Source organism: Podarcis muralis, chromosome Z (assembly GCF_964188315.1).
Source record: "Podarcis muralis chromosome Z, rPodMur119.hap1.1, whole genome shotgun sequence".
Taxonomy (NCBI): Eukaryota; Metazoa; Chordata; class Lepidosauria; order Squamata; family Lacertidae; genus Podarcis; species Podarcis muralis.
The window spans coordinates 31,354,194-31,370,840 of NC_135673.1; the positions used below are offsets into that span (position 1 = coordinate 31,354,194).

General features: G+C 43.4%; 1 protein-coding gene and 1 pseudogene across 2 annotated transcripts in view; one reads left to right on the forward strand and one right to left on the reverse strand.

Annotated features, from left to right (window-relative positions):
- Positions 1-5,909: 5,909 nt before the first annotated feature.
- The window catches only part of LOC114588759 (putative G-protein coupled receptor 34), a 90,441-nt gene continuing 79,703 nt past the window's right edge, over positions 5,910-16,647 (reverse strand). Inside the window, exons 1-3 of one of the 2 annotated variants that reach the window (XM_028714198.2) lie at positions 13,693-15,548; positions 8,300-8,415; positions 5,910-6,964 (exon numbers count right to left, since the gene is read on the reverse strand). In XM_028714198.2, coding sequence (XP_028570031.2) covers positions 5,950-6,960 — 1,011 coding nt within the window. In that variant the 5' untranslated portion in view covers positions 6,961-6,964; positions 8,300-8,415; positions 13,693-15,548 and the 3' untranslated portion in view covers positions 5,910-5,949. Of the gene's footprint in view, positions 6,965-8,299; positions 8,416-13,692; positions 15,549-16,647 lie in introns of those variants that run through there. The other variant, XM_077922606.1, reaches the window with a different exon arrangement.
- Positions 10,910-13,699, forward strand: LOC114589452 (RNA binding protein fox-1 homolog 2 pseudogene; annotated as a pseudogene).

Sequence of the window (16,647 nt, forward strand, 5' to 3'; positions counted from 1 at the left end):
GGCTCATAGGCTAGAGGTTTCCTGTTCCTGTTTTATTGTCGCCTGGTCATTGCTCTTCTTCTGTAAGCAATGTGCACAGATGCAAATGTGGAAGTGAAACAGTTTTTCCAGGGTGTCTCTGCATGTATACCAAGCATGTCATTTTAGAAATGTGTGTTTATTTCAAATCAGTTTTTAAAATATGAGTTTATTTATTATTTATCTCTTAAGGATTAGTGTTTACACGAAAGAGTGTTTCAGTGCAACTTTAAAGTTGGGGCAATATTTACCTAAGCCCTTCTTAGAGTAAACCCACTACTCTAATGAACCTGTTTGTCATTTCCATTAACTTTGATGGGTCTACTCTGAGTGTGACTAGCGTTGAACACCACCCACTGACTTATTATTATTATTTAGAACAAAAACCTGCCTCTAAAATGGTGCTATGCACATTTAAAACCACACATCTTCTGAGTAGCTAGGGTGATCTACCCATGCAGTGTCGGTGTCAGATTTTCAGAGTTCCCCAAAGAGAAGGGAAAACCTTGGGGAAACAAGACGATGATGATTTGATGCTAATGTTGTGTAGATGCCCTGTAAACAAAATGAAGGAGCAAAGTGTAGCAGTTCCAGAGTAAACTCCTAATGTGGAAACACCAGGAATAATCCTGGAGATTATTATTCTTTAGAAGTCAGAGGAAGGGTACTCTTCGACTGTTCAGAGGAGAAAGGCCAACTCCACACACACATACCTTCTTTCAGGAGAAACACTGTCAATCATCCAGAGAAGCAGAAGCTGCTGGTTGTTTTCATTCCCACCCACCCCTTCCCCAGTGCTAGAACAAAAAGTGGACCAGAATGTGGTCTAAACTCCCCCTTAAATCCATATCAACGAGAAGGAGAGAACTCACTCTGAAACTCACCTACAGGTGGTACCTAACACCAAGGAAACTAATGCTAATATGCCCAGGAACCTCACCAAAATGGTGGAGAAGGTGCACCTCCACAGGCACATACATACACATGTGGTGGGAATGCCCCCAAATCCAACTATTTTGCACATCAGCCATACAAGAAATATGTAAATAAGCAAGTATTAGAAATCACCCCAGAACTGGCCCATTTACACCACAAAGAACTCATCACCCACCTACTTTCAGAAGCCAGAAGCATCATAACCAGGCACTGGAGAGATCTGTCAGAAGTAAACATGGACCAATGGTACCAAATAGTATGGGAAACAGCCCTACTAGAAAAATTAACACTAATAAATGAAAATCTGCCCTTATTCCCTTATAGGGACACAAGAGCCCTTATAGAGTCCTTTGCAAGTTCTCCATCGGTTGGAGAAAATAACAGGCCAACCAGAGAATATTGAGAAGCAAAGCAGCTAGTAAGCCTGATCTTTATTGAACTGTTGCAACAGGATGCCCCCTTCACACGCAGGAGAAGGAGGAGTACCCTGAACCTAGGTGTGCCCGCCCTTATATAGACATTTTAAATTGCCAGCCCTGGAGTCCAAGACCACCCCCCAGAAACATCATACATACATCACAGAAAGGGCGTCTACAACAGAAATCTGAGTGGGTTGTTTACCTCCTGTCTGGCAGGTTACCTGTTAATGCTTACTTGATTGGATACCCTGGGGAGCCTGGCCAGTCATTTGTAATGATAAATACTTAGTTCCTGAGCCAGGTCACAGGCTCACCCTATTCATATACAGACATACCCTTAAGACAGGATTTGTGAATGAAAAGAAAATGGGGAGGCTTTTCCATTTTCCTTGACCTTGCAGAGAAATCATTTGGGCAGTTTGGGAGTCAAAATGATTTCAGGGCTGTTTTCCTGTGCTGCTTCAGGCATGTGCTTTATATATTTATGTACGTGTTTGCTTGGTACATTTATGAACATTTATTATATATATATAACCTTAATTTTTTTATTTCATAACCAATATACTGAAACCGACATGGGGACAAATAGAAGAAGATACCGTCACCCCGGTATGGCTCCTCTTCATCACATACACAGCCCAACAAAACAACGACAAGAATCCACCAACAGCAAAAACCATATGAGAAATATGTAAAATAACTAAGCAGGTATTTGAAATCACCCCAGAACTGGCCCTACTAAACATCTTCCAAGACAATAATGCCACTCACATCACAAAAAACTCAAAACCCACCTACTCTCAGAAGCCAGAAGCATCATAACCAGACACTGGAGAGACCGGTCAGAATGGACCAATGGTACCAAATAGACCAGAATCCACCAACAGAACCCCCCTTTTCCTTCCCAAAGTAAGCCTAATGTCTCAACAAATGAAACTGACCTATGGAAAATGTAACTTGAAAGAAGAGACATTGCACATACCTTTGTAAACCAAGAAAACTTTAATAATTTTTTTTTAAAAAGCAGTGCTCCAACAACCAATTATGAACATAGGGAGCTGCCAAGTCCTGAGTCAAATCATTGGTCCATCTCTTTCAGTAGTGTCAGCGCTGAGTAGCAGTGTCTCACTCAGGGGGGACATTCCTAGCCCTACCTGTAAATGCTGGGGTGGAACAAGGGACCTTCTGTGTCCAAAGTAGATGTTCCACCTTTGACCTGCTGCCCTTTCCGCATTTGTCTTGGGGTTGTAGAAGTGAGGAGAAGGACACAGGCACCTGCCAGCAGCCATGCAAACAAGAGCTTCCGGATATAGGTTTGGTTGTGCATGTTTATTTGTATTCAGTTGACAGCTGTTTTGCAGATTGCTTGATCGAAAGGCGGAGTATAAATCTACAAATTAAATTAATGATCTGGTCCATAGAAGGCCATCAGCTGGCCTGCTAAATGTGAGGGTTGCAGCTGGTTAGATTGATGAAAAGGGAAATAGGCAAAACAAGTAGGAACCTGCAACAAAACATCAACAGCATTCGATGTTCCTGTTCAGGATTCCAGCTCCTCCATTGCATTCCCCCTTTCTTGCTTTCCCAGCGACTGTCACTTACCCAAAGGAGGGTAGTCCATTGGGGCAATGGGGGCGCTGCTCCAACAGCCGTAATCTGTCCCGTTCTGCCTACCTTCTTACTTACTACCTTCTTGCCCTGCCTGTTAGCTTCCTCCTCCTTAGCCTCAACATTGCCCTTGTAGACTTCGGCATGGAAGAGAAGGATAGGGACAAAAACCAGAAGGAATTAACTCTGTCTGACATTGGCTGAGGTTGCACCTGTCAATCAACACTGGCTGTTGGGTATCTTGCCTTGCACCCTATCAGTACAAATGGGTGCCAGCCACCACAGTGCTCACCATTTCAAGTCATCCAAGCATGCTCAGTCCTTGTTGGGCCGCTTTTGGTTATATACACAATCAAATTCCCAACCCGAACATCAGAAACAGAGCTGCTGCTAAACAGGACTCAATGCTATGCTGTTGTCATTTAATCTTGGAAACGATGTCCTTGCCAAACATACTTTTAAAGGGTGTTCGACGTCTCACCAATTTGTAGTCAGGCATTCTGACATTTATGCTCCCTAAAACTTGCTCCTTGCAATGATGTATAGGTGGTATTTAACTCCAACTAAATTAGCTAAAATGTATAGGATGAGAAACAAGAACTGTTGGAAATGTAAGGATAAAGAAGATTTTTACCATATGTGGTGGACATGCGATAAAGTTAAAAGATTTTGGGAAAAGATTTATAATGAATTTTTTTAAAAAATGTTTAGATATACAGTGGTACCTCGGGTTAAGTACTTAATTCGTTCCAGAGGTCCGTTCTTAACCTGAAACTGTTCTTAACCTGAAGCACCACTTTAGCTAATGGGGCCTCCTGCTGCTGCCGTCCCGCCAGAGCACAATTTTTGTTCTCATCCTGAAGCAAAGTTCTTAACCCGAGGTACTATTTCTGGGTTAGTGGAGTCTGTAACCTGAAGCGTATGTAACCTGAAGCATATGTAACCCGTGGTACCACTGTATCTACAGAAAGTTAGCTGGAACTGAGAAAGCTATGGTTGCATTATACATGAAACCACCTGTTGAATAGAATATTAAGCCACAAGCCAGCTGCTCTGAAAAGAAATGCCACTTTTTTTATTAGCAGAGAGAGATAGAGATGCAGAAAATGCTGGTTTCAAAATATGACCAGATATGCCACAGTGAAGGCAAGCTCTTCTTATTCAAAACACCAAATGCATAGATTGGCAGAGGGCTGAGGCTGAAAGAGAGTACAAACCCTGAAGCGTTCTTGTTAGGTATGACAGGAGAAGAAATTTCAAAGGTAGATAAGAGACTGTTTATGTATGCCACGATGGCAGCTAGGACTTTACTGGCCCCAAAATTGAAACAACAAGAATTACCAATGATAGAAGAATGGCAGACTAAGATGATGGACTATGCAGAACTAGCAAAGTTGACGGTAAAAATCTGAAATGAGAGCAACCAAACGTTCCAGAGTGACTGGACTAAATTTATTCAATATATAGACAATCATTGTAAACATCTAAAGATACTAGCAGGACTGAGATTAATCTTGTATCGTCAAACAGATGGATCTATCTACTGATGTTTAAAGTTTAAAATATCTAAGGGAAAAGGTAGAATGGAGACGATACAAATGTGTGTGAATATGAAATAGATATTAAAAAACCAGACAATGGGATGGAGGGAAGTCGAGAAGCTCTGTGCAGCTATTAATATACTAAATAAATATGTTATATATATGTTAGATATAAATAAAAATATTTTTTTAAAAATAAATAAAACTTTCTCCTTGTTACTTTGAAGAATAATAAATATGTAATCCCATATGAAGCAATTATAATATATATAAACTGAAAGAAATGCCTGTTTAATTGCAGAAGTAAGGTAAATGATCCATAAATATACATTTCTCTGATTATGCAGTCGTTTATTTATATATTTAATTAAACAATGCATATACTGCTTAATTACAATAGTCTTTCAACAGTTTGCAGGACAAAAAAAAACCAATGGTCAGTTAAAACTATAAAATCAAACAAGTTAAAAGTTTGTGCGAACAAAAAAAGGCACTGGAATCTCAGTGTGGGAGGGAGAGAGGCTAGTTGAATAGTAAAGCAATGGCAGAACTATAAATACTGTTGCTCTGTTAAGGCCTGAGTTCTCCAGGCCAGGCAAATTCATAGGGAAACCATTGAGGAAAACAGATAAAAAGTGGTTTCCAAACTATGAGCTTTTAGTGTGACCCAGTCATGTTTCCACCCTATGATATATGCAAGTGTAACTGACCATTTTATGCTTCAGCACCTGTAGCTGCTGCTTTTTCCGTATACATCCTGGCAGTGGCAGACTTTGGGCTCTCAACTTTCAGTGGCGCCCTGTGTGAGACAAACTGGGGGGGGGGGCTCTTCTTGCACTCTATTCTGCAGCATTTTTGTGGCACCCCTTGCAATGTAGCATACAGTGCAGTTGTGCTACCCTAAAACTGCCTCTGGTCCTAGAATGTACTGTTGAACCTGTGAGTGTGGTGTAATTAAGCATACAATTTCAGCACTGGGTCTTCAATCCTACCACCACCACCACAACGTCTTAAAGAAAAATGCAACGTTTTCATTGTAGGGCAACATTTAAAACCAATTAAAAACAAGCCACCAGCCAAGGAAGGTATTACTGAATCTATATGAAAACAAAGAGGCATGGGTAATAGGACTCAGTTGCTTGAATTTGGGACGAGGAGCCGTTTTCAGCCTGAGGGCTGCATTCTCTCATGGAACCACAAACCAGAGATGGCTGGGGTTATAGGCAAAAGCAGAAGGAGCAATGGATGCGACTCCTACCTTTGAACAATGGGATGCATTCCAGCCACATAGAAGAGGTTTCTGCACCCCTGTTTGGATTGTGCAAATATGTCCATTCCCTAGCCTAGCGTCTGGCTTCCTTGAAATGTGGTACATATTTGCTGCATATCTTCCATACTGCCCAACAACCAGTCGTTCATCCTGTACCTCAGCTCTCCTGCATTCTGGAATCTGTGATGGATTTTCTGTTGCCTGACATGTCTGGGTTCTTCTGAAGAGCTCTTTTCAGTTTCCCATGGGTGGCTGCCAGCAGAGCCCTCTTGAAATTGCTGGACAGAAAAAAGAAAATAATGGGGTCGAAGCAGCAGTTGAGGGCTGAGATGCAAAGGACAACTTCATTGGCAAAGTGGAGGGCCTGAACACTCTCTGCAGCAGAAAAGACCCCTACCTGGGCAAAGATGTAGGGCACTCGGACCATGTGGTAGGGGGCAAAGCATATTGTGAAGACGAGCAGGACCACAGAGATCTTCAGAGTGGCTCTGCTGCTAATCCGCTTACTTTTCCTTAAGGATGCTGTGTGGAGCCTAAGAGAGATTTTGCAGTAAGAGTAAAGGAAAAACAGCAACAGGATGAAGAAAAGGAGCACGGCCGTCATGTTGAGCACTGCTGCCAGAGCTCCTCTCTTCTTGAAGTGGAAGCATTTGTGGCTGCAGGGGTCGTTGCTGTTGCCCTTGTTGAAAAAGTATGGCAGCATTATGGCAATGCAGAGCAGCCATACCACTCTGGAGGCAGAAGTGCTGTGAGGTACTTTGTGGATCCGGAACTGCTGGAGGGGCCAGATGATCTTCAGGTAGCGGTCCAGGCAGATCAGGCTGAGAAGCAGGATGCTGATGTACATGGTGGTATAGAAGACTGTGCCAACCACTTTGCACAGGATGGGAGGGCCATTCTCATTTTGATAAGCAGCCCGGAAGGGCAGGCAGAGGGCAAGCAAGAGGTCTGAGATGGCAAGGTTCTTCATGTACACCGTGATGGAGTTTGTCTTCTGTGTGCCAAACTGGAACACCCAGAGGGCCAGCATGTTGCTGAAGAAACCAAATGTGGAGATGACTGAGTACATCACAGGCAGAGTCCCTGCAAGAAAGCCATCTTGGATTTCACAAGTTGATCCATTAGAATCATTCCTTGGGAGATGGTCATTAGGGGAAAGGAAATTCATAGTTCTGCAAAAGAAAAGGGGGGTGGGACCAAGGTGCAGATGATTAGCTGATTCCACAAACAACTTGGTCCATCTTTGCTTTAGCTGCAAACATCTCTAGTAACTTATCAGGCATGTTGCTGATTCATATCTGCCTATTATGCAATGAAAGGCATTGCGGTAGTTTGTTGAGCCAGTTTGGCTCAACCAGATGGATCTCATAGGTGGAAATTGCATATCTGATTGCTGTACTAGATGCCATTTTTGTAAAGAAACCTGACAGTGCAGTCATGTTATTTTAAATCATTTTTAGTCCACCTGACTTTTAGCTAATCATTTAAATTTTGACAAAACCTCAGTATGTGTTTTGTTTAAGAAGTTAAAGGAAATCTAAAATTCACAATTAAATGTTTTAAGTGCTATGTTTTAACACACCAGAACCAAAGTTGCACAGAATGAATGCATCTGTGCATAACTAGTGTTTCATGTGCACTTACTTTGTCCTGTGATTTATTCTGTTTGTCCCATGATTTCTAGTCATGAGTCCAAGAGGGGTTTTCTTTGTCCCATTGCTTTCCCCAGGAAAACTCACCGTTTCACTGCTGAATCAGAACATCAATCCACAGAAAACCCAATAGATATTTGTTCCATTTCAACAGTAAACAGCAGATCTTCCTGGGGAAAGTGACAGAACCAAAACAAAAACAAAAGGAACCTCTCAGACCAGGGGCACTGCATGAGCTGCTGGTGGGCGCATGCATGCCCTGGGGACAGGCTGCGGAGGGTGAACAGAGCCTGTGTCAAGCCCTCATCTCCAACCTGCCGCTCACCTGGGCCAAGTGGGGCCACGCTGCACCCCTGTGCACCAGCAGCCCTTAGCAGGCACAAAGGGAACACTCACACTGCCCTGCCAGCGCTGCACCACTTTGTGATACTGCAGCGCTATGTGGAGGAGGATGCAACAGGCATGCACCCTTCCTGTTGTGTCCTCTTCACACAGCACAGGGCTGGCAGGGCAGAAGGAGCAAGATGCACTCCCCCAATGCACCCGGGATCCATTGCCCCTCTGCCCTCCCCACGTGGCACCACTTTCTCAGAACCCCAACTATTTAATCACATTATTTAATGATGAACAGGGGAAGGGACCCCTGCTTGAAACCGTGTTAACTATTAACTATTAAAACACTATCCAGGACAGAAGCGAAAAAATACCCAAGAGTTTCAGAAATCAGACATATTGAAATCATAAAGCTCCAAGTAATATGAAGGTTATCAAATAACATACCTATGCCTGGTTTTCCAGCTTATAGCTTAAACTAACAATTCTAGGCTTAAAAACAAACCAACAACTTTTGCCTACCTTTGCAGCTTTGGCTTCTTTCACTCGTCCCAGCTCTTTTAAAAAGTCCAACGAGCTCGTGACAGAATTTCATGTAGTGCCTCTGCCTCTTTCACCTCTAATGTCAAGATGCTATACTGTCAGCAAAGAGATGGAAGTGGTTTGGTATGTGGGAGGGTTTTAATATATATAAAAAGAGCAAATCTACAAAAATCAGCCCACATCTAACAGTGTCTGAGCCTGCTGCAGAAAGAGCAGAAGTGAAAGAGTGTGTTTGTTTGCTTGCTTGCTTTTCAGCAAAGGGAAACAGAAGCAATTTGATGGAGAGGGGGTAGGGAGTGGACACTTGGGCTTAGGATGAGAGGTGATGGTGTTTTCCTTGTGCGCTTTGTATACCGCATGTGTGTCTTGGGGTGAGATACATGTGCATCTGAGCATGCAATTATCAGAAATGTAAGTTTCATTGCTTACATAGCCACAATCATATACAAGAGGCTTGGAGAAATGTTTACAAAGTGCAAAAAAAAAAAACCCCAACCCCCCACAACCTACCCATTGGGAGACCTCAAAAACAGCCCAGTGAGGCTTCAGAATTCTTACTATCTGATGTGGGATTTAGGGACAGGGGGGAATGGAGTTGCTAGGGTGGATGTTGTGTTGGTTGTAGTCCAGTCTTTCCTTGGTAAAAATTGTAACTGGCCTATTTAAAGGGTGGGGACGCGGGTGGCGCTGTGGGTAAAAGCCTCAGCGCCTAGGGCTTGCCGATCGAACGGTCGGCGGTTCGAATCCCCGCGGCGGGGTGTGCTCCCATCGTTCGGTCCCAGCGCCTGTCAACCTAGCAGTTCGAAAGCACTCCCGGGTGCAAGTAGATAAATAGGGACCGCTTACTAGCGGGAAGGTAAATGGCGTTTCCATGTGCGGCTCTGGCTCGCCGGAGCAGCTTCGTCACGCTGGCCACGTGACCCAGAAGTGTCTCTGGACAGCGCTGGCCCCCGGCCTCTTGAGTGAGATGGGCGCACAACCCTAGAGTCTGGCAAGACTGGCCCGTACGGGCAGGGGTACCTTTACCTTTTTATTTAAAGGGCAGCACATTTGGCCTTTTGAAATGATACAATGAAAACAAAATGTAATTTTAATAAAGCAACCTCTTAGCAACCACCTTTATATTAGCTGTTCATTTTAGCTGTCTCTACACTAATACACAGAGTACAGGAAACAAGCAAGAGGAACTTGAGCTCTTAATACAGGGTGGCAAATATGACCTAATAGACATTAATGAATCCTGGTGAGATGAGACTCAAGACTGGAATATAGAAACTGGTGCCTCCCCCCACCTCCAGCTGGAGCTCTCCAGAATCCAGCTCTGACACCTCTGAGATGGGCGCCATTGCCATTCTCAGAGAACAAGGGAGTTCACGGTGAGCTCCAGCATCCCTTTTTCTAGAAAAACAGCACTGGGTACAACCTATTCAAAAGGGATAGACCAAATAGGAAAGGAGTAGGAGTAGCATTATATATAAAGGATGTGTATGTTTGTACAGTGGTGCCTCGCAAGACGAAATTAATCCGTTCCGTGAGTCTCTTCGTCTTGCGGTTTTTTCGTCTTGCGAAGCACGGCTATTAGCGGCTTAGTGGCTATTAACGGCTTAATGGCTTAGCGGCTTAGCGGCTATTAATGGCTTAGCGGCTTTAAGAAAAAGGAAACAAACTTGCAAGAACTCGCAAGACGTTTCGTCTTGCAAAGCAAGCCCATAGGGAAATTCGTCTTGTGGAACGACTCAAAAACAGAAAACCCTTTCGTCTAGCGAGTTTTTTGTCTTGCGAGGCATTCGTCTTGCAGGGCACCACTGTAAAGAGATCCATGACCTGGATCATGGAAAGCAGACTCAAAGTCTATGGGTAAAAATGGTAGGAGTAAGAAGCAACAGTGATCTTACTATGACTGTTGGCTATAGACCTCCAAGCCAGACTGAGGACTTGGATGATGCCTTCCTAGAGCACCTTACCAAACATTCAGAAAGGAGAGAGGTAGTAGTCATGGAAGACTTCAGCTACCCCAATATCTGCTGGGACTCAAACTCTGCCAAGAATGCAAGGTCCAACAAATTCCTCAATTGCTTCACTAACAATTTCATTTCCCAGAAGGTGGAAGAAGCAACAAGGGGAGCCTCACCAACAGGGAGGAACTGATTGACAAAGTGAAAGTACTGGGGAGCTTGGGAGGAAGTAATCATTTCCTCTTGGGTTTCATTATAAGCAGGCAATTAAGAAGGCTGATTTCAAAAAGCTTAAGGAACTACTGAGTGAAATCCCATGTATTTTTTTTTGCACTTTTTTCTCCTCCTTTGTTCTTTCATCGCTTTATTTTCTATAACAAATTATTTTAATGAAATGGTGTGTGTGTAACACCTAAAGAAACCAGCGTGGCTGCATAAGTAGCCCCCAGATGAGCTGAAATGTAAGAGATGGAAGCTGGGGTGACAACTTGAATAAAATATTGTTGGGCCAGGTAACCCACCTTGCACACCATTTGAATGGGAATGCCCATCCACTTTGTGGGGGCTCAGCCTCCTCAAATATTATATTGTGGGGGCCAAAGCCCCCATAGCCCCTAGGAGTTGGCTCTTATGGATGGAAGAAAAGAGAAATCATGAAAGAAAAATATACACAAGCAGCCAACAGTTGCAGAGAGAAGGTTCAGGTGAGCCAAAACACAGAATGAGCTATTCAATGCTATTCAATGACAGAGAGAAGGCAGAATTGTTGGACCCCTACTTTGCCTCTGTCTTCACCCAAAAAGAATGAGCCACAAGCTTCATGGATCAGGGGAATACTGTGGACATAGTATCATAGAATTGTAGAGTTGGAAGGGACCCTAAGGCTCATTTAGTCCAACCCCCTGCAGTGTATCTTGTATATTTATTTCAGTAAGCCTTTTGACAAATGATATTTTTACAGAGAAGCTGGTAAAATGTGGGCTGGCTGAGGTTAACTCCCTGACCCCCACAGTGGTTTGAAGTAGAGCTCTTGCTTATTGTTTAAAATATAATATTGGTGTGAGTGGTGCTGTGCTAGAATAATTGTCAGAATCTACTTTTGGCACAGTTTGTGGTTTGTGTTTGTTTTTAAGCCATGTATTAGATGGAACTTAAATTGCTTGAATTGCATGGTATTATATGTTATATGGACGTTTCAATTTGTATAAAAGTTAGAAAGGCAGGCCTACAGAAGGGCAGGGTGAGGTTGGCTGTGTACCCTCCTGGCCCGTTCTCCCATCCAGCAAGTGGGTGTGTTTTTGTATAGCTTCAGCTGTTGACTGCATATTGTTAGGCTATAGAGAGGAATCTGATGTATCCCAAGTTAACCATTGGTTCATTTAGGCAGATTAGGGGTGACTCTCCAGGGCTGGAGGCAGGGAACCTCTTCCAGCCCCACTTGGAGATTTGGGGGATTCAACGTGATACTTCCTGCATGCAAGGTCTGAGCTCTTGGGATCCCCACAGAGTATGGCGTACCCCACACTCAGGACTATGCAGGCCAGACCAGCGAGCACAATCTGACAATCTACGGGAGTACACAGGCACACGGAGAACCGAACACGAACACAGCCACCACACAGAATGGATCTCTTATGCAGACAGGAGGAGGGGCACAGATGGATGGCCAGCCATCACAGACACAAAGCAACGAGAGTACCGAGAGCAAATCTACTCCAAAGCGGCTGCATGTCTCCAACATTCCCTTCCGCTTTCGGGATCCTGATCTCAGGCAGATGTTTGGGTAATTTGGCAAAATCCTTGATGTAGAGATAACTTTAATGAACGTGGCTCCAAGGGATTCAGGTTTGTAGCTTTCGAGAATAGTGCTGATGCAGACAGCGCCAGGGAGAAATTACACGGCACCGTGGCAGAGGGCCGTAAAATCGAGGTTAATAATGCCACCGCCCGTGTGATGACTAATAAGAAGATGGTCACAACGTATACAAACGGTTGGAAACTGAGCCCTGTGGTTGGAGCAGTGTATGGCCCTGAATTATATGCAGTTCCAGGCTTCCCTTACCCAACTGCAGCCACCACAGCAGCCGCATTCAGGGGAGCTCATCTGAGGGGCCGAGGGCGGACAGTGTATGGCGCAGTGAGAGCAGTACCTCCAACAGCCATCCCAGCTTACCCAGGTGTGGTTTACCAGGACGGATTTTACGGTGCTGACCTCTATGGCGGATATGCAGCCTACAGATATGCACAGCTTGCTACCGCAACGGCCGCCACTGCTGCTGCAGCTGCTGCAGCGGCTTACAGCGATGGTTATGACAGGGTGTACCCAGCAGACCCTTACCACGCCCTTGCCCCTGCCGCTAGCTATGGAGTTGGCACTGTGGCAAGTTTATACTGAGGTGGCTACAGCTGATTCGCCCCTTACTGAAGTGACATGAGGCCCCTGCAAGTGGGACAGCCCCCCCAGTTCATGAGGCCTGGCTATTGCAATATTTACTAGTAGAGGAACTCTATAGCAAGAAGAGGAGGAAAACAAAAGAAAAAAAACGAGAAATACTTTTATATACCTCACTATGTTCTTTGAATATGTATTTTTCCTTTAAATTTCTGCCTTTAATTCCTTTGTTCCAAAGATTGTGCATTTGGGGGGGGGGGTTGGTTTTGTTTTTTTAAAAAACTGTGGTAAACATAATGCATTTTGTTATGTACAGAGGTTCTCACCCTGGGCCAGCAGGGGGATACTGTAGATAGTTTTCACTCAGGTCCACGTCAGTTATTTTAGGCAGGAAACCCTGGGTTGTTGTTGCTATAATGTTGACAGCTAGCTGCCTATAAAAGCAAGCCGGCTGAGCTGTTTGCTGTTCAGTTTCTATTCCAGCTTACAAAATAAAGAGCTGCTTTGGAGAAATCGCTGTGTCGTCTGCCATGTCTACCCACTATTTAACACATTTCCATGTGTGTATATGCGTAGCTTATCCTACCAATCATAAAAAGAAATGAATAGTGCTAAGGAGCACCATTAGGAACCAGTATCATGAAACTAAATCAGGAACATGCAGACGCTTTATTTTACCTGGGCCTGGTGCCTGAGGCCTGCGATACACAAGGAATAGCCCCCTCTGCCTGCAAAGGGCAGTGCTGATTGGCTGCAGCTGGAACCTGCATGCTGTTTGGAAATGCAAAATGTTCCCTTTTTATCATCACCTGACAAACATGGGCTCAGGACGGTTCTAGAAGTGTCAAGATTTTAGAGTTTTCAAGACAAGACTCCTCAAAACTGCCCAAAGACTTCGTCTGTTAATGGTTTTAGGGGGACAAGACTTGAAATACATTTATGATCTTACTGCTTCTATACATAAGGCCCCCCCCTTTAGTGATTAACGTCCACTACCAAGGCTGTCCTTAGTTTTTTTCACTTACTATGGTCTTCCTCTCCTCCTGTCCTTCCCCTCTTTTCTTTTCTGGAGGAGCAGCAGATGTGGGACAACGACTGCAGAACTTGAAGCCATGGTGGAGAGTTACATCTCCAATAACAAGGAATCTGATGGCCATGTCGTGCACACCCTGAAGTTACAGAAGAATGATTTTTTTTTTGGGGGGGGGGGGAGCTTGCACCAGTGCCACTCTGAGCTAATCAGTCACCCAGTTTCCAAGATCCTTCTTCTTTTCACCCTAAGATACTTAGTTTTGCTGCAAGTATGCCACCAAAAAAATGCATGAAGAGAAGAATATGGCCTGGATAATGAACCTAGAAAAGCAGCAGAGGCAGTGGGAATGATATTTTGTGTTGCAAAACTATACTTAAAGTAATCCTTGTGTAGCTTCAGCGTCTGGGGACAAGCAGAAATATATTTCATATGCTGATGATGCGGTCCTCCTATCCCGAACAAAAATAGGCCTAAAAAGGTTGATAGGAGAATTCTCAGCATGCTGCAGGAGAGAACAGCTGGTGGTAAACTATAATCTATGCCCAGGGGCCTTGTTGTTCTTTAGCTATGCGATCAAATTCTCTACCTCCACTGTGGTTACAGGTGGCCAGTGATGTGAACCCTCTGGTTGAATACTTGGCTTGTTAAACTGAGCTTCCTTGTCATAATACAATGATTGAAAGTATCAGATCCACTCTTGGAGTTCAACAGTACAAATGAGTCCGTTACACTCCTGGTCCAGTAGGCCAGATATGGTACACCAAAAGCTACACTTGATCTTAGCCAAAAGGCCGAGAAGCGATGCTGATGACCTAGTACTTGTATCTAGAACCCAGGTGGGCCTGAGATGGCTGCTTGCAAAATTAAGTTCATATTGCACGAGGAATGCTTTATCTATAAACTATGATAAGACGCAGGTCATTGTATTTGGGAAGCGTTCTAAAAAGCATGTTTGGCACCTGGATGAACACATCATAAACCAAGTAAATACGTTTAAATATCTGGGATTGACTTATTCAGAAACGGCATCTTGGAATACACAGCTATCCAACATTAAATTGCAAGCCTTTAAATCAGCAAAAGCTATTCTGAAATTCGCTGCCTGTAAAGGTGGAAATCTGGTCAACCCAGCTCTATCTGTGTATAAAGCAAAAACAATGGCCCAGATTTTATATGGTGCAGAGGTTTGGGGTACCTCAAAGGTCTCCGGTCTGGAACCCCCACAGAATTATTTTTTAAGAGTTCTTTTAGGCTTACCCAAAGACGTGCAATCTGCCATGGTCAGGTTGGAAACTCGCATGTTGAACATAGAGAGCCAAATAGATAAAAGAATTCTGTTACTGGTTTAGAGTTCAACAGATGGACAACACTAGGCTACCAAAAAAATGTCTGATTGAGCTCTCAAATGGATTACCCCTTAAAAACTGGGTACATCACGCTGCCCAACTGATGGGCAAATATGATCTCTCAGTGACTGAGATTAAAGAACTCCCCTTATATTCACAGAAAAATATTTTTAAACGAACCATAAGGGCAGTGGCAACTAAAAACGATCTAAACTCTATGTGCACATCTACATGCGCCCCATTGTATTTTAAACTTAGAGAGGTCAATGAACACATATCTTATTTTAATGAATTGACTTTTGCACAGCTTTGAAAAGCTTTTACAGAGCTACGACTAAATACAATAAGCTCTGCTTATAGAGATGGGAGACACAGAGGCATACCAAAAAACGAACGTGTTTGCATTAGGGGATGTTCTGAGGTAGAGGACCTTATGCATTATATCTTGCACTGTCCGTTATATAATGATGCAAGAAAAAGATTTTTGGTACCTATAATGACAGGGTCCCTATAATGACAGGGTCCCTGTCATGTTATATCTCCTTGCAGACATAGATAAGTATGTGACCTGACGGGTAGCACTTTTTGCAACTGCTGCTAGGAAAATTAGAGCAAATTATATAGCCAAGGTAGCCATTAACTGTAAAGGAGATGAATTTATTTGATCCCATCTATCTACCTCAGGCTATGCTCTATCTTTGTCACCAAACTCTGAGTATAAATTGCACACTGTATTAATTGATATTGTTTTTAACATTAGTGACCATGTGATGATTTTAGCTTATGAATTTTATTGTTTAATGTTTTTATTTGTACATTGGGGTACTTTTATAGCTTTGTTTAGAGTACGTAATGTTTTAATAATATAAATGTTTTAAGTCTTTTTTTACCAATTCAGTATATTTTCTTTTAATTGTCAAATAATTCTGTGTACATTGCGGCAGCCTTTGGCTATGTGCAATAAAACTGACTGAGACTTGAAGGTACACCAAAAGCAAGTTGGGTCTTTCTCATGCGAAGCCGTGACCAGGCTTTGCCATGCAATTCGCTTGGCTTTTTGTTTTTGTTTTCTTTAATAGTTGTTTGTAGTTCCGTCTTATGGAGATATATGCAGTAAATAAAGGGAGTGCCCCAGTATTCCTATATTTGTGATAAATAGTTCTCAAATGCTTCCTTGTTTGTCTGCACTCTGCGTTGAACCAGCTTGCTAGATCCCTTGCCCCCTTTGTGGCTGTATTCTGTATCGCAGATGATAATTGTGTTTTCAGCATTTCTGTAAGTATCTTAAAAAGCTCTAAGACCACAGCTGTGGAGTTAGTCGAAACAATAGCAGAATGTATATTCTTTAGCTCCACTGATTGAAGGAGGAGGATTAAGTCTGCATTCAGCACAGGGGACCATTTAATTCTTGTGGGAGCCGGTATGCCCAAATTCACCGTGGGAGTATATTGTGGGTTGGCAATTGGTTTTTCAAAAGGCGGGCCTTCAAACACTAAAGTTAGAGGGAGATGGTCACTCTCAGTTTTATGGCCCACTTGGAACTTCATGACAAAGCCATACACGAATCTTGAAATTAGAATATAATCTATAACGCTTCCGCC